Source organism: Myodes glareolus, chromosome 25 (genome assembly GCF_982192425.1).
Source record: "Myodes glareolus chromosome 25, mMyoGla1.1, whole genome shotgun sequence".
In the NCBI taxonomy this organism is placed as follows: Eukaryota; Metazoa; Chordata; class Mammalia; order Rodentia; family Cricetidae; genus Myodes; species Myodes glareolus.
Genome location: NC_142050.1, coordinates 32786360 through 32806738, shown reverse-complemented (window position 1 = coordinate 32806738; position 20379 = coordinate 32786360). Strand labels below are relative to the sequence as shown.

The following is a 20379-nucleotide window of genomic DNA, read 5'->3' as shown; positions in this document are numbered from 1 at the left end:
GGTCTACATCGTGAGTTAAAGGACAGCCAGGGCTATGTTATCGCAAAAATCCACACAAAATAAAAGATAAATAAATTGAATAACAATGAATGTGGGTTATGGCAATTCCTTTTCTGTTCCTTTGATACCAATAAAACTGCAGAGTCAGCTTAGCAGAGAAGGCTGAATGGAGAATATGAATGGTTTATTCTAATAACAACTGTAAGGCAATTACATAGTGAGTTAAATATTTGTATAACTAGTTTACACTTAGTAAATAAGAAAAGTTTTAGTAGTTTAAAATAATATTCATAGCCAGTTTTTGTGGTTTTGCAGGGGGAATATTCCAGTTTTCTAGTTTCAGTTTTTTTTATGGTTTTCCTTTTCAGGTGTTGATAACACATTATTAAATTTATATTAATAATATATATGTATAATAACAATTATTTCAATAGCTACTAAATAACTATTTTGTGCTAATAACTATTTTACCTATAGAAATTAGGTAAAATTAAAAAAATGTGGTTTGAAAACGGTCAAAATACACAATCTTTTGGGAATAAGTTTTGGAATGCTTGTAATAAATAAGTAGCCTGAGAACACGGCATTGTGCTTTCAAATTCCTGTGTGTGGTTTATAGAACAGAAGCCAAGTAAACAGATAAATAAATAAAGGAAAACAGAGAGAAATGCCGAGGGTCTTAGTTGAACTGCCCCAGCACCGTGTGCCACGACGAAGCCCCTCCACTCCGGCAGAGGCTGTGCTTTACCCTGAATCATGGTGCAGCTGCCCAGGTCATTCTGTGTCTCCATACCCCGCACTGTGCCACCCCGCAGTGTGCCACCCAGCAGCGGCAGCCGAGGACAGGAAAACCATCCAACTCAGAACTCCCCAAGCTACTTACAGAGGGCTTTGGAGCAGGTGACTTGTTGCCGTCTGGTGATTTAGTTAGCCATTCATTGATGCGGCTGGAGACTCCCACCTTCAGGCCAGCGGTTTCCTGCAAAAAGCCAGTCACCCCAAATACTAAAGGAAAAAAGGTACCTTTACCCAGGAAATCTTACATGCTTCAAGGTATCCTTAAATCTGCAACTGTTGATCTTGATTACAAGCCTGACTGAAGGATTAGCTAGAGAAGATGCAGGAAGACACTCCCTGCCCTTCCCCAGAGGAGGCAGCATCTTCTGGCGGTGGCCAGATGTGAAGAGGGGCTGCTTTGCCTGTGTGCTTCACACCTTGCTTGGGGGATGCATCTGTCTTGGTGTTTTAGTAGCCAGCCTTCCTTTGTTGACATAAGAACCCAGTTTTTTCACCCTTCCAATGTGGACTAACGCCCAGTAGCTCTCTGGGGATCCTGCAGGCCTTCATCACCAAATCGGGACTGCTGAAGCTCCCAGTACTGTGGGCTAAGCAGCCACCTTCAGTGGGTTTTCAGTCTCTCCAGTGTGCAGCAAGCCACCTTCCACCATATAAGCCAGTTTAATACATTCTCCTTTATAATAATGCATATCTATTGCATTGATTCTGTCCCTTTAAAAAGTATATCAGGGACTGGAGAGATGGCTCAGTGGTTAAGAGCACGGGCTGCTTTTCCAGAGGACCTGGGCTCGATTCCCAGCACCCAACAGTGGCTCCCAACCATTTGTAACCATTGTAATCCAGATCCAGAGGATTCTATGATCTCTTCTGACCTCTTGCAGGCCCTTGGCATGTGCATAGTGCCCAGACAAACATACAGGCAAAACAGCCATACACATATAATAAAAATAAATCTTTAAAAAAAGAAATATCAGTTTTTATTCCATGTCCCCTCGTCCCATTCTAACCCTAATGACTGATAGTTAAATGCAAGCACTTCATTTAGTGGTCCATGGCCACCTCTGAGTACACAGGCTAGTCCATGAATACATTCTCTATGAGCTTGCTTTATTTTGCCCCCCCCCCCCCGTTTTTGGCAAATCAAACTGCAGGTTGTACATTCTTCATTGCATTTGTTGTGAATGAAGGCCATTCATAATACAAATGGGAAAAAAATCAACTTTTCAAAACTTCAGATGATGAGATCCATACTCATACCTTATTTGGTGTTCCCGAGGCAGAAGGGGAGGAAAACACATTCCCTCTCTCCCACATGCTCTTGATGTTGCGGACCCCTTCAGCAGGGACAGGGAGATCCGACGCGGCAGGCTTAGGAGGTTTGGAAGCCTTTGTTCCCTGAAATATGCAAGTACATTTTAAGACAGTGTTGAGAAGTTTGTCCTCATAAAATCAGAGCGAGCTGGTCTTACTCAACACCATCAACTAAAAATATCATGGTGTGCACTTCTATCGAAAGGGATTCGTGGTTTCTGTGGAGCAGCTCCATCCTGATGTTGTGATTCTTCACATAAACCATCAGAGCTGGAGCAAAGGATCTTCCGGAAATGAAACGTGCTTTTTGTGACTCTATCATTCAGGCGACAGAGGACTCCATTTCCTCAGCAGACTATTTTCTGGTGTTTTTGTTTTTAATGTGCATGTGTGTTTGCATGTTTGTGTGTATGTATAAATGTGTGTGTGTGTGTGTGTGTGTGTGTGTGTGTGTGTAGGAGACCAAAGCTCAATCTCAGGTGCTATTCCTTAGGGGCCTTTTTTTTTTTGAGGGGAGGGGTGGTTCATGGATTCAGCTAGGATGCCTGGCCAGTGACCCCCCAAAACCTACTTGTCTTTAACTCCTCAGCACTGGATTATACTGTGTGCAGTCACACCTAGCGTTTTTATGTGGCTCCTAGGGCTCAACCGTAGGCTCTTTTGGCTTGTGCAGTTGCTGAGTGAGTAAACTAGTTCCCAAGCTTCCCCAGTAGAGGCATTTGTTCTGTTTTGTTTTTAAACGTGTATGTGTGTGTACTATGCATATATGTGTTTGTGTGTGTGTGGGAGTGTGGGAGTATGTGCATGTGGAAACCAGGGGTTGATGTCCAGTGTCTCCCTTGATTGCTCTTCACTGTCTCCTTTGAGGCAGGCTCTCTCATTCACCCTGCAGTTCACAGGTTCTGCTAGTCTAGCTCAGCTGCTTGCCCCAGGGATTCCTTGTCTCTGCCTCCCAAACGCAGGCTGCCATGCCTTCAGCTTTTCTATGGGTGCTGGGGGTCTGAACTCCAGTCCTCAGATTACAAGGAAGTCCTTTGTGATTTACACGACCTAACCTACTGAACATCTCCCAGCAGATAGGTGTTTAGCACCTATTATGCATGCTAACTTTGGTAGAGTTTGTCAAAGCAAGCCAGTTCGTTCCATAAACCACAGGAAGCTTATATTTTAATAGGCTAAATGCCTGTCGCTTATTAGCACTCATTTTGCATTGTGGTAAACACTATGAAATAATGGATTGCGATTTAGCCCTAGGAGAGAACACATAACAGGGGAATGATATTTAGTATGAGACTATCAATCAGGCTAAGGATTCTCTAAGGATGTAACATTGACAACCAGATTCCACCGGAGACTCAGAAGTAGGAAAGGGACTAGGAGGAGGCCTTCATTCTATGCAGAAAAACAGCATATGTAGATGCCCCAAAGTGGGCAAGTTCTTCAAGACTGAAAGGCTGCGGCAGGGCAGCATAGAGAGTACACTGGAAGGAACAAAGGGTACACGTAAGAAGGGCATGTCTTTGAGAAACGTTCCCAGCTGTAAACAAGACAAGCCCAGATGGCTTCTCTATCAGTCCTGATCTGTGGCTGGTGGTTTAGTAGGGATGAGTAACATCTTCATACAAAAATGTGTCTGTGCCCAGTCTGAGGCCACAGTCTTGGCTCCATTTGTCAGTGCTAGGACCAATCTAACCAGAGAAATGGACTGTGTACAGTTTGTCATACTTTAGTGGATACCAATCTTGTGAATAAAATGGGTGTTAATACTTCATTAAATATTTAATACATCATAAAAACCCTCTCAATCATGTCATTTGTGAGCTACATTCTAGGCATCTCTACTCTGAGTACAAAGGAGAGGAGAAAAAGAAAATGAACCCGAACAAGTTACTTCACTGAAGGTGCTCTGATACAGAAGGTTAAAACCATTGCTCAAGACTATACAAAGAACATAAAAGCATCACATCTTGATCAATGATGCTAATCTTTTAGTGCTTCGGATGAGAACGACACATTATTTTCAAACAAAATCAAATTCCCAGGTCAACTGAATAGAAAAAAATAGTTGATAAAAACATAAAACTATGATCCTTTTAATACTAACCAAGTAAAATGGATGATGATTAAATACAAGTTGGGGCTCATCTTCACGTTATTTCATGCTACCATATTTATTAATAGGTTTCTGCAAGCAAAATTCAAGATGTCCTATGATGCGTGTATCCATCAGTCTATTCATTAGCGACTAGAGAGAAGGCTTAGTGATTTAGAATCCTTGCTGCTCTGGCAGAGAACCCAGATTCAGTTCCCAGCATCCACACGGTGGCTCACAACTATAACTTTAGTTCCAAGGGTGCACACACACATACGTTCAGGCAAAATATTCATACACAAAGAAAACTCAGACTACAAGTGTTAAAAACAACCTACTCAAAAGTCTCTAATGCATCTTTCTTACTGTATTTCTTCATAGCTAGTTATGGAGATCATTATTAATATTATATTTTCAGGGTGCCAGACTTACTCATTACCCTAAATGTTTCTGCGACCACACACGTAATCCCAGCCTGTTTCTGTTTTGTAGGATTGTGACCAGGGAACAGCGCTCACCTCGATTGCGTTGGTATACTGCTCCAGCCTGCTGTCAATCTTGGAGACGACGGCCGCTTGATGAGTCGGTTTGACACCACTGCCAAGGAAGCACAGACATGACAACATGAGTCAAAAGACAGCTCTCCGAGTGTGTCACAGCTGATGAGTCTCAACTGAACCGTCAATGAGAGTTACCTTTTCTGCACTGACTTATTCAAAAATTCTGCTCGTTCCTCTATCTGGAAATAGAAAAAAAAAAGAGAAGAAGCCTCATGAATATGCAGAAGGAAAATGACGTGCAAACCCCGAACACCGGGGCGCTCTGAAGCCTGACAGATTGAGACATGACTGAATAGACTCTGCACCGATGTGTCTTTGAAATACCTTGTGGAAGGCAAGACAGACCCAGAGTGGCGCAAGTCTCTCCTGCGGTCCTACTTGGTGGCCTGTAGCTTACCCACGGTGCCCTTTAGCCATACCACTCCCGTTCCTGAACCTGGTAAATGTAAACACCACAGAGCATGTGAAGGTGCTCCAGTGATGTGCACAGCAGCCCAGGCGGGGAGAAAACCAGGAACAATGTATTTGGCACTGGGGAAGTGAAAGGAGGACCGGAAGAGGATAAAGAATGCAGAGAGAGAGGGGCTAGTGGGAGATACTGAGTTTTGGAAACAAGAAACCACCATACACAACACAGACCAATGTCAAACTAATTATTCATATACTTAAATCCCTACCTCCTGTAATGACTTTTGGAATGGGAAGGTAACTGTGTCAGGAGGGTGGGGCCCTCGGGAATGGCATGAGTGCACTGATGAAAAAGACAAGAGAGCTGGCCTATTGTCTTGTTCTCTGCCACAGCAAGAGACAGCAAGAACGTGCCCATTTGTGGAGAAGGGGGAGAACCCTTCCCAGAATCAGCAGGGCTGGCATACTGATGACCGTGCACTTCCCAGGCTCCAACACTGTGGAAACCAGATGTCTACCCGGATTAGCTGCTTGGGTCCTACTGTGTAGTGTAGGCTGTCCTGGAATTCTTGATCCCCTTGCCTCGGGATCCTAAGTGCTGGGTTGACAGGCGTGCGCCCTCACACCTGGCAATGATAACTGCCCAGTCTACAGCAATCTGTTTTGTTTATCCAACTTGATTGAGAGAAGGCAGCATTTAAGTCTGTCAACCTAGGTCAGATCGCTACAGTAGATTCCTGGACAGGACAGACTATGGAGTCTTTCAGCATGTGTGTTCCTTGGCAGACTAGGAGGACAAAAGGTCCTTTAAGGAGAAAACACACTTAGTAGATTAGGAGAGGATATAAATAAGACATTTAAATGTCAGAGGTAGGTGCCAAACTAAAGATGGGAACACGATGACACACCTATAAGACAAAGTGGGGGCGGGGGGGGAGAGGCCCTTTCAGAAATTTTGTTACTTGAACTGAGATTTGTAGTTGACAGTTTCCCAAGTGAACTTACGAAAGTGAGGAGAGGCATACATGAATTAAAGGGGATTTTTTTTTTTAAACAACTCAGATACTTAGAGACGTGGGATGCAGTGGATAGTGGGGAAGCACACTGCAGTGCAGGACCAAGGAGAACTGAGACTTGTGTCGTGTGTCTGGCTCTCCTAGTATCTTACTGACTCAGGTTGTCCCGCTCACCTCGGCTGTCACACTCCCGTTCCTCCTGTGTAGTTAATTCAGCTTGTCCTCATTTTCTAATCTAGTTAGGACTCACCCTCCGCTTACTGACTCCTGCTGGGAAATGCCTTAACCGTCTGCTCTAAATTCCCAATTTGTGTGGAGTTCACGAATTAAACACTGCACAGCATTTAAGGAATTTAAGGAGGGAAGCTGACTGCCCCTGATGACAGGAGGCAACAGTACGGTCTCAACAGACTCAGGGAAGAGATAATACTGCCGGTTTCAGATGTTAGCTTTTGTATTTTCTTTACTTCACATTCCACATCTCCATCAACAAACTACAACAACCAACATCAAAGACCTTTAGATTTACTCTACATAAAATTTATTCTCTGCTTATATTATCATCCATTGTTACCATAATCAAGCAATGAGAACTCATAGTTAGAGTTGCCCAAACAGCAGAGATCATAAGTAATACACAAAATATACCATTTACTACTATTTTGAGGTCAAAATTCAGATGTTCCCCTCCCGTGGGCACTGCACAATAGCACCTGCATGCCAGAGGGATTGTAACTGAAGCTGCAGCCTTGCTAGCTACTGGAATTCCACTACAGGATAAACTGCATTTAGGAAAATCTCAGGAAATTCTCTAAGAAACATGCCATCCAGACAAGGGACACATGGTGTGTTCCTGAATGCTCATCTCTATTATGTATAAATTAAAAATGCTCTGGTCCTTTCTATGCATTGACTAAATGACTATTGACTTGTGTAGTTGGTTCCGTGAGAGAGAAGACAGAGGAGGGCTTCCTAGGAAGGCCCGAGGAAAATGGAAGGATGGACTTGAGAAACGAGGAAGCTGAGGGGCTGGGTAGAAAGGAGATGATTAAAGACTGCTGTGGGAAGGAAGCCCCAGGTTCTCCAGAACTCAGGGCAGATAGGATCTAGTCTTAGTGATGACTGCTCTCACGTTATCAGGACTGTTCAAGGAAGGCTCAGCTTGGGAGGGATTTTAAAGAAGGAAGGAAGGGAGAACATTGCTTTCTTTGATTATTTGTTGATCCAGGAACAAAAGAGCAGAACTGGGAACAGGCTGCACTCTGGCAGAGATAGCCAGAGCAGAGGGAAGTTTTCTTCTTATTGGTTGGTTGATGGCTGTTGTTGTTCCTTTTGCTTTTGTCTTTCTGCTCCTTTTTCTATACTGGTGATTTTCAAGCCATGGTCGGCACTATTTGCCATGACGATCCCAAACAACCAAATGAAAACATTTTTTATAGTTGTGCATTTGTTTGAGACATGGTTTTACTCTGTACCTCCAGTGCCCTAGAAATCACTGGGTAGGTAGTCTAGGCTGGCTGGCTGGCCCTGAACTGATGATCCCCTAGCATTAGCCTTCCAGTGCTGGAATAACAGTGTTACCACACCAGCCTTAAGCACTCTTTATTTGTGAGATTTAGGTTTTTTTTTTAATTTTTTTAGATGTATGGGTGTTTTGCATGTATGTATGTCTTCATTCACTGCTCGTGGAGGCCAGAAGACGTGTTAGGTCCTCTGGAACTGGAGTTACAGATGGTTGTTAGTTGTTGAGTGGGTGCTGGAACCTAAACCCAGGTCCTCTATCAGAGTAACAAGTGTTCTTAACTCCTGGCCATCTCTCCAGCCCCCACTTTTAACAAAAATTCACATTATTAAGAGTTGAAAAAAACATTTCATGACATAATTATATGAAATTCAAATTTCAGTGTTCAGAGATGGAGCTGGCCTATTGTAGGCCTTGTTGTGCTGTGCTCCGAGGGCTCATTGGCTGGGATGTTGTCCCTTTGTGAGTCCTGCATCATTTCCCATGAGGCCGGCAGCTATATTCCCATAGAGGGGCAGCAAACTTACTATGCACTTTTCTTTCTCACAGTATGTAGCACAGATTAGTTACGTTATAAATATAGATATTTAAAAATAAATTCCCACTCTGGCTTATATTGGTGTGCTGGTTAGTTTTATGTCAACTTGACACAAGCTATAGTCATCTGGGAGGAAGGAGCCTCAGTTGAGAAAATGCCTCCATAAGATCGGGAAGTAGGCAAGCCTGTAGAACATTTTCCTGCCTTGCAGTTGATGAGGGAAGGGTCAGTTCATTGTGGGTGGTGCCATTCTTGGGTTGGTGGTCCTGGGTTCTATAAAAAAACAAGCTGAGCAAACCATGAGGAGCAAGCTGGTAAGCAGCATCCCTCCATGGCCTCTGCATCAGCTCCTGCTCCAGGTTCCTGCCCCGTGTGAGTTCCTGTCCTTACTATCAATGATGAACAAAAAAGCATAAGCCAAGTGGATTTTTTTAAAGTGTAAGTCTTGGATTTTCCCACGTCAGACCCTGAGTTGAGTGGTCAAGTACAAAAGTCACGGATTTCCTGCAACAAGGATACATTCTGAGAAACACATTGTCCACTGAATGATTTCGCTGTGTGAGCACCATGCTTTGATCCTACTTATAGAAACTGAGACACCTACCATGTCATTATTATGTACCAGTATTGTGCATGTGGTCTGCGATTGACCAAATTGTTATTACCCAGTTCACAATGGTTCTTTGGGAAAATAACTGTAACCAAGCTGGGCATGGTAGTACATGCCTTTAATCCCATTACTTAAGCAGAGGCAGAGGCAGAGGCAGAGAGGCAGAGAGGCAGAGAGGCAGAGAGGCAGAGAGGCAGAGAGGCAGAGAGGCAGAGAGGCAGAGAGGCAGTGAGGCAGAGAGGCAGTGAGGCAGAGAGGCAGAGAGGCAGAGAGGCAGAGAGGCAGAGAGGCAGAGAGGCAGAGAGGCAGTGAGGCAGAGAGGCAGTGAGGCAGAGAGGCAGAGAGGCAGAGAGGCAGAGAGGCAGAGAGGCAGAGAGGCAGAGAGGCAGAGAGGCAGAGAGGCAGAGAGGCAGAGAGGCAGAGAGGCAGAGGCAGAGGCAGATGGGTTTCTGTGAATTTGAGACCAGCCTGGTCTACATAACAAGTTCTAGGACAGTCAGGGCTACATCGTGAGACACGGTCTACAAACCAACCAACCAACCTGTGACTAGCATTCACACCATCATAACGACTAAGGGAAATTATTTGAATGCTGAGGGCTCCTGAAACAGCTCATTTGGTAAAGCGTGTTTCCCAGAAGCATGAGGACCTCAGTGCAAACCCCAGGTTCCAATGTAAAAAGCCAGCTGGGGTTGCATGTGCTTGTAATTACAGCTCTGAGGACCTGAAGACAAGTAGTTCCAGGCTAAGAGGAGGACCTGACTCAAAAAAAAAAAAAAGGCAGATGGCTTCTGAGGAACAACACTTGGAAGTTGACCTCTGGCTTCTACATGCGTGGACATCTGCGCACACACATCCCCCACATGCATGTGTTCTCCTCACAAACACATAAAAAAAAAATCTGACAAATAGGTAACAACTGAACAACTGTAAAGTGGAGGTGACTGGCCTTTGGCCACGTTCACATGGGAGCCTAGGTGAGATTTGACACTGGCTTTACCCATTATTGATGGTTCTAGTCTAGTTAGGCTAATGGTAGATGAAGACAGGTTAGGAATGTTGAAGGTTCTCTAAGGCACCACTCACTCACTCAGGATTCCTCTGCAAATATTTATCAAATACCTTCCATACATAAGGTACCATGCTGAGTGCTCAAAGCAAAAGAGAGACTTGGTAATAAATGACCAATCGAGTCTGCTCCCCCGCCCCATCTCAATCAGCCCACAGTCTTCCTGACCAGTTCTTGCTTTGCTCCTTCTTTTTCTTCTGGACAAGACCTTCTTGACTTCCTAACTTCAGAGTCAGGAGGTCTGCTCCGTGAAGGCAGTAGTAACCTGACTCTCCTGGAAAAGGACCCTATCTAAGTGGCATCTGATTTCCTGCAGGAATAGCTTTGCAGTTTGCACCTGGACTAATTCCAGTTGTTTTGCTTTTAGTAATCCCAAAATTAACATAAGAAGTAGCTGAAAGAGTCAGTGTTTAAATGTTTGCAGCCCTCTAAAATTCATATGGTGCCGTCTAATCCCCAATGTGCTATATAGAAGGTGGGACCTTTGGGTGGACTCCTCATGAATGGGATTGATGAACTTCTTAAAGAGGCCAGAGAGAGCTTGCTTGCCCCTTCTTTTCCCTTCCACTATATGAGAACAGCAAGAAGGTGTCATCGACGAGGAGCCAGACACTGAATTTTCTAGTGCCTTGATCTTGGACTTTTCAGCCTCCAGAACTGTGGGCAATAAATTTCTGCTATTTATAGGTAACAAAGTGGAGAAGAGGTGTTAATTCAGTCTACGTGACAGAGCAGCCATAGTTGCGGATGTGACCTAAGTCCCGCTGCCCCGGAAACAGAATGCTAATGAACTTCCCCCTCAGTTTACCTTTTGATATAAAAGCTGTTTGGATAATAAACATGGGTGATCTTTAGGATTTGAAAGAACCCTGAGGCTCCCTCCCGATATTGCTGTGTGGACTATGCCCCAATTATTCCCACACCTCTACACTGGTCAGAGAGATAATTTATGTCGAGGCAGAACTTTGACAACCAAGTCAAAGATGTTTTGATATTGTAGCCTAAACATATTAACACAACACAGCAAAGATTTAACTGAAGCAAAGAAATTCTTGGATGATCAGAAAAACGCAGGGGCTCCAGTCACATTTCTATGATACTGGAAGAGAAGTTTTGTAAGAATTCTGGGAGAACCATACCTTGAGAGATGAGCCTTTGGGAGTGAAACACTTGAATGGCTTCTTGTCCTCGGACGAGCCATCTTCTGGCATCTTCTGGCGTTTCTCAGCAGCTTCCGCCCGTCTCTTTTCAATCTCTTCCTTTAGCCTCCTCTTCTCTTCCTGAGAGAAAATAGCAAGCACGTCACAATCCGCTTCAAGTGCCTCAGTCTCCTCATTTATAAAACAGAGCCACAACGATCACCGAATCTCATGACAACTACTTTAGAAAAGGTGTGTCTGAAATGTTTAGACGGCCATCCTACTCAACAAGGCTTCCTGAAAGGTGATCTGTTACCATCACCACCTTGTAAGCCACTTAGCAAGGACCTTCCACTTCTGAATATCTAAGTGAATATGAAGGCTCCCTCTACCTGCTTCCAGGAAGGGTTGTCAAGGTGGATTCCTTTGTGAAGAAAGTGCTAAAGTGCTACAGAGCTACAGCACCAGGCTTGACAAATTGTGTGGGTTCAATAAGTTAAGATGATTTTGTGGCAGTCCCTGACTCAACTGAAGACATTATTTTAGGTGGCGTGACAACCTGAGGGGATGCTGTTGTTGTTCCTCAGTGGGGAGACCACGGGCGATCTCATTAACCCTCTGTGCGTTTGCCCCATCTAGAGAGCCCCCTGTCTTCTATCAGGCTAAAAGCTCAGGGTTCTGATCAAGCTGCCTCTATTCTTTAAGACTGATTTTCTGAAATACTGTTTCCAACTGTGAGATTAGCTGGGTGTAGAAGAATAGCCCTACAGTGGAAGGTGGGAGCAGGAGGGTCAGGAGTTCAAGGTCAGCCTCAGCCACTTAGCAAGTTCAAGGTCATTGTGTAACACAGGAGGGCCTTTCTTTAAAAAAAAAGAAGAAGAAAAGAAAGAAAAGGGGGGAAGAGAGAAACAGACAGAGACAGGCAGACTGACAGGAGACAACAAAACAAACAGAATGGATGAAGTAGCTCTGTAGGTAAAATACGTGCTATATAAGTAGGAGAACCGAGTACAATCCTCAAAACCCACATAAAATACCCAAATACAGTAACTCACATTTATAACCCTGTACCAGGAAGGCAGAAACAGGTGGACTCCTGGGGTCCCTATTTAGTTAGAAACTCTGTCTCCAAAACAACAACAACAATAAAAACAACAACAAAAAAGAAAAGAAAAAGTAGCTGATGCCTGAGAAACTATATTCAAATTTGACCTCTGGCTCACACACACACATACACATGTTCACACAAGTGCACGTGAGCACTTACACACATGCAAAGACACACATATACACACATATCAGAATAAAACCTCCCTGATACGGTATCACTGGCTGTTCCAAAGGGCCAGAGGATGTAGGAAGAGGGTTCTGTGCTTGGTGGAAGGATGGACCCCCAAACCCCTCTAGATACAATCCAGTGCTTCCGTCCTGATAGCCCCTTGTAAGCAATGCAGTATGGCAGTTCCTCCTTTGAGTACCTGTGATGTGTCAGCCACTGCAAATACAGCCATCTATTTAGTCATCAGAAAAATCCTGCAAAGTAGATACTACTTCATAGACGAAGAAAACAAGACAGGGTCACTCAGGGTTGTCCCAAGGTCCCAGCTTGTAAATGGCAGAGTCAGGTCCGTCAGATTAACAAACTTCTACCCTCGCAATCACTTTCCAATTAGAGGTCATGGCTTGATTGGAAGCTGGAGTTGGAAGAGACTGGAATAGTTCTTCCAAACTTCCCACCCAAATTAGGAAACTGTATAACATCCACGTCAGAAAAATCAGTGAAAATCTTTTCACGTGTTTTGAGGGACTAGGAGCTTGGGACCTGGAAAGTTCTAGGCTCAGGAGTTGGAAAAGCGGGGTGCCCACGCTTATTTCATCACTTATCCATCACACGTCTTCAACCAAGTCACTCTTACTATTCAATTCCTTGTTTCTTTCCCCACAAAGTAAGAAAGCGCCCCGGGATGGAAGGAAAGAATGCACTCTGTAAAACCATAGTCATCTAAGTTGTAACTGACTTAGCTGGCTTTTCATGTGCTGAGGTCAAGTTTCCCTCCTTGTAACCCGATCTGCTCTGTGTGAAGAATGAAACAAATGCAAACAAATGCATTATGAACAGTGGCAGGGGTCCGTGGAAGCCCTGGGTTGGGTGCATTGGTAACAGTGGCAGGGCTCCGGTGCCGCCGAAGCCCTGTGTTGGGTGCTGGTATAAAGAAGTGGACAAAGCAGATATCGTCCTAGCCTCTGTACATTCTAATCTTCTTGGAGAAATTCGAGGGTCAGGGAGACGGCTCAGCAAATACCAGGCTGTGGCAGAAGCCTGGAGACCTGAGTCTGGCCCTTGGGACTCATGTAAAATGTGCAAAGAGAAAATCAACTCCACAAAGTTGTCCACTGACTACCACACACAATACACCCCCACACATGCATATCATACACACCAGTGATAACAGTAACATCTCTGCAAAGACTCCCCAAATAGTCGATATTGTGTAACAACTGTGTTTTTCTTTTCTTTCTCTTTTTATTTTGTTTGCAGGGAGAATTTCTCGGTGTAACCCGGGACTGGACTGAAACTTACTGTAGAGTCTAGACTGGCCTTGAACTCAGGAAACTACTGCCCCAGCCTTCCAGGAGGAAGATGGCAGGCATGAACCCACCATACCCACTCTGCTTCCCAGCTTGGAGCTTGGTTCCGTGGTAGGTGACGGACCTCTTGTCTCTCAGAGTCCCCACTGTTCTTTACTGAGAAGCTATATAGGACAATAGGCTCTGCGGGAAAATTATACAAACTCCTCTGTGCCTCTGTTTCTTCATCTAGAAAATGGGGACGCAAGTACCCAGGGTTCAGAGACATGCAAGTTTGTCATCATAATAAATGATTATTATTATTGTGATATAGGATCTCTTCTATAACCTAGGCTAGCTTTGGACTTGATACATAGTGATGGAGGACTTCTGATTCTTCTCCACCTTCTGAGTGCTAGGATTACAGGGGTGTATGTATTGCTATGGATAGAATCTAGGGCTTTGTGCACGCCTAGCAAGCGCTCTCTATTGGCTGAGCTACCAGGTTTGTGATTGATACACTATATGTTCAAGAGTGTACTCTCAGAAGAGCAGCAGGGGACTTCAAGGGACTGTTCCTCTCTGGGCTACAAAGTCATGGGCCACCCACGCACGTAAGGGTTTAGGGATCTCTGGGTTTCCCCTGGCTGGGCCAGGCAGCCCTTACCTCTTCTCTAGCTTTTCGATCAGCCTCCTCCTGTTTCCTTCTCTGTTCCTCTTCCTCCAGGACCTTCCTCCTCTCTTCCCTCTTTTTCTTCAGCTCTTCCAGCTCCAAGGCTGCCTCCTGTTGCTTTTGTTTGAGTTTTTCAAACTCTTCGCTCTCAGTCTCCCCGCGGCGCCTGCGCAGCTCCTCCAGCCTCTTGCCGGCTTCCACTTGTGGGGCGCCTTCGGCTTCCTTGTCCCCACTGGCCCGGCCTCCGGGGCGACTGGGACTGAGGGAGGAGGAAAGGAAAAGCAATTACCTGGTTCTGTCTTGCAGCCAACCTTGGAAGGAGGACAGTGTCTGATGGTGGGCACTGTAGACCCAGGCACCTGATCCTCACACCAGCCCTGGGGTTGGTTGTTGGGATCTACATGAAAACCAAGGACTTCATGAGGGCCTTTACCGCTACGGCAAAGTAAAAATGGTGCCCCGAATGTGGGAAAAACATCCCATTCACGGGCAACCCTGAAATAATAATATTTTGTGTATGATCCAGATAGACCACTTGGCACATAGGCAGAAGAATTGAAAGCAAGGTCTTGAGATGGTGGAACTCCTGTATCCATAACAACATTATCCTCAAGAGCCCGGAAGTAGGAGCAACCTGAGTCCATCATAGGATGAATGGATTAGCATAATGTGGTACATCCACGCCATGCAAGGCTCACTGTTCAGCCTTCAAAAGAAATACCGACACACGCTGCAATGTGGGTGGGTGAACTTGAAACTATTCTGCTAAGTGAAACAAGCTAGTTATAAAAGGACAAATACCTCAAAATTCCACGTGTATGAAGAAGAATCTATCGCAATATCAAATTCATAGAAACAAGGGAAGTGGTGGTTCTCTGGGGCGTAGGAGGTAGCCAAGGAGGAGCTGCGTGTGAGTGTGGAGTCTCAGTTCCTCAGGACGAAGGGATTACGGAGCGCTGCTGCAGGCGTTGGGAATGCGGTTAACAGAGACAGGATCTCTCTACAGCTGGCCTCTAGCTCAAGCTCACAGTCCCTCTCCCTCAGCCTCCTAAATGCGGGGATTGTAGGTGGTTACCATTATTTGGGCCTTATTGTTTCATGGGTGAGTTAAACCCAGGAAGGTATGTCTGTTCTGATAGAGCTTCTGGGACGTTTTTCTTATCCAAAGAGTTTATTTCTACCCTCTCCGACCCCAACACAGCTGGAGTATCCTTTGTCAGGGTTTAAAACGCTAAATTGTTTCAGATGTGGTGTCATTAGGGTGGTTACTGGAGATCAGAGGGGTCATTCGTTATATCTTATAAATGTTTTCAAATGTATCATCTCCTTTCAGAGTCATAATATCTGGGTCATTCATAAAATCGGATTTTATGAATAAGGTGAGAGAGATAAACAATTTGTCCAAACCGTGGAAAGGAGTTGAGGGCTAGGGAGGTGGCTGAGTCAGTAAAGCGGTTGCCATGTAAACGGGAGGGCCCATGTCCAAAAGCTGGGTGTGATGAGAAGCAAAGCTACACAGCTAGCCTGGAAAGCCAGCCCCGCCTACTCCCGATCAGTGAGAGACCCTGCCTCAAAACAAGATGGCTGGCTGGTGAGGAACAACAGAGTATACTCTGCCTTCACTAGTGAAGTCCCACAAGCTGGGTCCTCCCTGAGCTGGACTGGAGGAGACTCTAGTGGTTCCCTTGAAGGCTTTGATACAGGGAGCCTTTAACTGTGAGACAGAGATGTGGAAAGGCTTCTGTTTAAATACTTACTAGCGTACAGTGAGGTCATTACTAACGAGACCCAAACACAGCAACCCCACACCCAACCCCTTTGTCTCAGGAACAATGAGTCACACTGTTTAATATTTATTCTGTGTCAGGGATGGCACAACGCTTCCAGCTATGGAACAAGAGAATGAATGAAGCAGGGCGTGGTTGAAGACACGCAGTGCACAGTACTGATCTTATTTTATACACCTTTTGCTTTTGAACACAGAGGGAGTTCAGAATATACTGTTTCCTCTGGGACAATGTTTCTCAAGCTTCAGGCTTTAAAAAAAATCAGTTTAGTAAATTGGTATCAACATTTTAAATAGTGAATGAGGTGTAGAGGTAAAGGCAGTACCATGTTTTGGAACAACTTGTTTTAGCTATAAACCTGTATGTTGGGGTCATGATATAAATTTGTTACTATGGGCTGAGATGATAAAGTATAACAGGTTCTTTATGGTCAGAGGTGAGCTCTCATTTTGAACCCACACGAGGTTCAAGGGTTTCTTATACCCTTCCAAGGTCACCCGTGACTCCTCCTTCAGTGAAGGTCTCTGTGCTTTTGAAAAGTAGTTTGCTCTCTCCGATCATCTAGTGGTGTGGACTAGAGAACAGGCCTAGGGAACCTCCTCTGGGATCCACTAGGTGTCGCTCAGTCTTTATTTTATGTAGTCAAAGCACTGGGCGTGAGGCTCTGGTTCAACAGTCACTGCGTGCAGAGCATAAGTTCACGTCACTAAGTGCAGGCTTAGGTTTAGTCGGCATTTGAAAGCTGGCTCCGCAGTACTGTCGTGCATGGTGCAGGACCAGTGTAAAATATGTACCTCTGATCACATTCACTCATATGTGTACTGCATGATCCTGTGTGTGTGTGTGTGTGTGTGTGTGTGTGTGTGTGTGTGTGAGAGAGAGAGAGAGAGAGAGAGAGAGAGAGAGAGAGAGAGAGAGATCTTGAGTATTTTATACACAGAAAAATATCTTGAATAAATGCTACTGGTAGTTGAATTAAAAAAAATTCTAACCTTAAAAATGAAAAATCAAGTCAACTTTTACCAAAATGAGAGTAAGACCTTGACTATACTGCCTCTGCTTAAACATGCTGGTAGGCTTGTAGTACCAGGGTGGTATATGGAAATACCCTCCAGAAAGTTCTGTCCTGTCTTTGGCTTTTTTTTTTTAGGCTTAAGGTAAATCTGATAACAGGCTTTTGCTCATGAAGAACACAGCTTGCTTTTAGCTCAGTTGGTAAGTAAGAATCTAGCTAAAGGCTCCTAACGTTCTCCTCCCTGTATATGGAGCACAACATTCTCTACTCATATGGGCATCAACTCCTAGCAGACACGGACAAAAATAAATTACATTGTGGTAACTGGTTTCTCTCACTTTCATATATATATTCCTAAAATGGGAAAATGAAGACAAATTTACATAGAGGGCCCTTAAATCCTATGGTAAATGGCTATGATTTGGTTTAACCTAATGTGCCCCAAGGTTTTGGATCACGGAATAATCGGAGCTTCATGAAATACCGATTTACAACCTTTGCAAAACTGAACTCTTAAAAATGGTGCCGAGAAAGATTTGTAGGAAGTTGTCTGGACCAGCCAAAGTATGACCCAATGATATTAACCACAGTCATAGTATTTCTTAGGACACTGATACCACATGAGCATATTGTCAAGACATGGACACTAAGCATTCTATACCTTGCTATTATAAAAGAAGAAGAAATAGAAGAGGATTAAGCTGTGGTTGAGCAATGAGTTCTGGTCTCTTGCTAGTGATAGGGAGACAGGACCGGCTGACTATGTATCTTTAGGACAAAGGGAAGAATGCTGTCAGGTCAGATCCTTTCTGTCTGGAGGTGCAGGACAAGGAGACCGCGTCTCCCTCCCACATATGGGAAAACAGCGACTGTTAAGTAGTCCCAACTTACCTGAAAGCATTCTCGGTTTGTTTAAGCTTGTGAGTCATGAATTCTCCATTCTGTGCCTTCACGTCTGTAAATCCCTTCTTTCGATCCAAGAAGCTCTTGACTTCTTCTTTGGGTTCTTTGTCCTTCTTAATTTTCTCATCTTTGATCTAACCAAGGATACACATCAAGAAGATAGATAGCTATAAACATCTTACTAGGTTTTGGCTATTACCAAGACCCCAACTTTTAAAGAGTCTTTTAACGTAGAGCAACCATCCAGAACATGATGTAGAAATGAAATTAAGAGCATTATTAGAAAGTAAAAAAAAACATAGTTCTTTGGCCTGTGAGCCCAAACCTGAACCTTAGTTCTAGGAAGTTAAGATCCACTGCTGACCTCACTGGGTTTTTATTTAGGGGAGGAGTATTGTTGTTATGTTTGGAAACCACCAACTTCTAGCAATTCCACCTAAGAGTAGTTGCTTGCAGGTCCCACTAAGAAGAACAATTACAGGTGTGATTTGGATGAAAGAACGGCCGTGTAGGTTGGCCAAGTTTCTCCTTGGCTACAGGGAGCATCGTTGAAAAGAACCTAATAAGGAGGAAACAAGAGAAAAGCCAGCAGGTGATGCAGATCTGCCAGTTCTGGGGGCTGCGATCCAGGCTTTCAGTCAAATGAGTAAGGAATCCCAAGGAGGCAACACATAACCTACATTTAGGGAAAGGACTTAGAACCATGCTTGAAGCCATATAAACAGTTCTAGGGTGCATGCTGACTTCCACAGGAAAGAGACAGACCACCAGAAGCGGGTTTGTGATCGTCATGTACCATGGACGGAATTGGAACAGAGAGCAATTGGGAGCTTTAGTATTTTTGGGGGGTTGTGTTGTAAATTCCTCATGATAGACAAAACAGATTATTTCAAAGTGGCTTTTAAGGTGGGTGAAGAGTTCCAATTACTATCGCATCCATTCTTAAAATGTGAGCAGGACAGCATGATGTCCATCGTTCCTTTCAAGACAGTTGCGCAGAACTAGGGCTCTGCAGAAACACTTGGAGGAGGAAAGGTAGACCATGAGAACATAGGACTTCTCAGCTGTCTAGAACTTTCTCCCTTCACCTGACCACTCAACTGCTTCCCAGCGATTCTTGACACCCCCTGAACATTTACCCCTAAAAGGCATGTTTTACAAGGTAGAACGTGGCATCACGAATTACCTTTTATAGTCCTTTGCCTGGTGATTTTCCTTAAATGGTATTAAACCACTGCGGGTGGACTATTCACCGACATTGGTCTAGATGAGACTTTCCTTTTCCCCCAAGGTGGGGTATATGTGGGTGAAGAGAGAAGCTGTAATGTTGCTGCTATGTCCTCTTTGGGAGATTTGTCTGCAGCTAAGGAGAGTGTTTTAGTCTAGAGCTGTTCACAATCCAGCTTCTCTGGGAAGCTCATCAAGACATAGCTAAATGAAATGATCCCTTCCCAGATCCCATCCTGTTAATGCCCTCTTGGTTCCTGATTGGGGTCTGAGCAAAGAGAAGGAAGTTCAAAGCCTGTATAACAGAGTGATCATGTCTGCTTGGTGGTGGTCCCTGCCTCCTAAAACACATCAGTATTCACTGAATAAGCAGAAAGAGAGAGGATAGATCTAGTTTGGCCTGTCACTGTCGTATAAAGCCCCAGAAGTCATGGGCTAGAGTTCACACCCCAGTTAATATGTATCTGGAAATACAAATACAGAGGTGAAGGTTGCTATTTCCAGGGTAAATGAGATAAATTCTGAGTCAAATCTCGTGGGTTATGGGGCAAGAGCATAGGTGAATTTCTTTTAACTCTTTTCTTCTATTTTTCAGTCAGAAAAACTTTCATTTCCCCAAAATATATTTCAGATTTCTTGGCAAAAAAAAATACTTCAAATAGGTTTGTAAAAGAATAAATGTTTATCAGAGGAATGGCCTCCCGCCCTCCTTCAAGCTCTGCCTCTGTTGGGAAGGGTTATGGTGGGTGGCCAGCCTGTCCTCTCAGGGGGAAACTTTCTTAGAAACATTCTTAATCTAATCATGATGACTTGGGTTTGACTGAAAATTATTTTCTCCTGAGAAATGAATAAAACAACTCTATAGGATCTTCAAATTTTAGTTTAAAGAATACAATGGATTAGATTCTATGGCAAGGTCATGGCAAACCCATGGCCTTCTGAGCCCCTGGGAAAAGAACTAGTCCTTTTAGGGTGGAATGTTGCCCCAGGTGGTCATGAATACCGAGAGAGTAAACATGCTTCATTCACAAGCAACATGGGTGTGCTCCCAAGACAGCCTCCAGACACCTGACCGTTTGGATGAGACTCCAGAGAGCTGGGCTACTTAGTGGGAAAAAACATGACCTTGTGCAGGAATTTTAG

The 20379-nt window shown here is 44.3% G+C and overlaps 1 protein-coding gene and 1 long non-coding RNA gene across 8 annotated transcripts in view; one reads left to right on the top strand and one right to left on the bottom strand.

Moving 5' to 3' along the window:
• LOC146889480 (uncharacterized) overlaps window positions 1-8321 on the top strand; it is a 36297-nt gene extending 27976 nt beyond the window's left edge. The window contains exon 2 of the long non-coding RNA XR_014999947.2: window positions 4694-8321. This is a non-coding gene — a long non-coding RNA (uncharacterized LOC146889480). The remainder of the gene's footprint in view (window positions 1-4693) is intronic.
• The window catches only part of Cald1 (caldesmon 1), a 223669-nt gene that overhangs the window by 8705 nt on the left and 194585 nt on the right, over window positions 1-20379 (bottom strand). For all 7 annotated transcript variants that reach the window (XM_085683798.2, XM_085683800.2, XM_085683797.2 and 4 more), the window contains 7 exons: window positions 17998-18143; window positions 14299-14563; window positions 11064-11204; window positions 4897-4940; window positions 4720-4798; window positions 2056-2193; window positions 884-979 (listed from right to left, as the gene is read on the bottom strand). In XM_085683798.2, the coding sequence (XP_085539924.2) occupies window positions 884-979; window positions 2056-2193; window positions 4720-4798; window positions 4897-4940; window positions 11064-11204; window positions 14299-14563; window positions 17998-18143 (909 nt within the window). The remainder of the gene's footprint in view (window positions 1-883; window positions 980-2055; window positions 2194-4719; window positions 4799-4896; window positions 4941-11063; window positions 11205-14298; window positions 14564-17997; window positions 18144-20379) is intronic.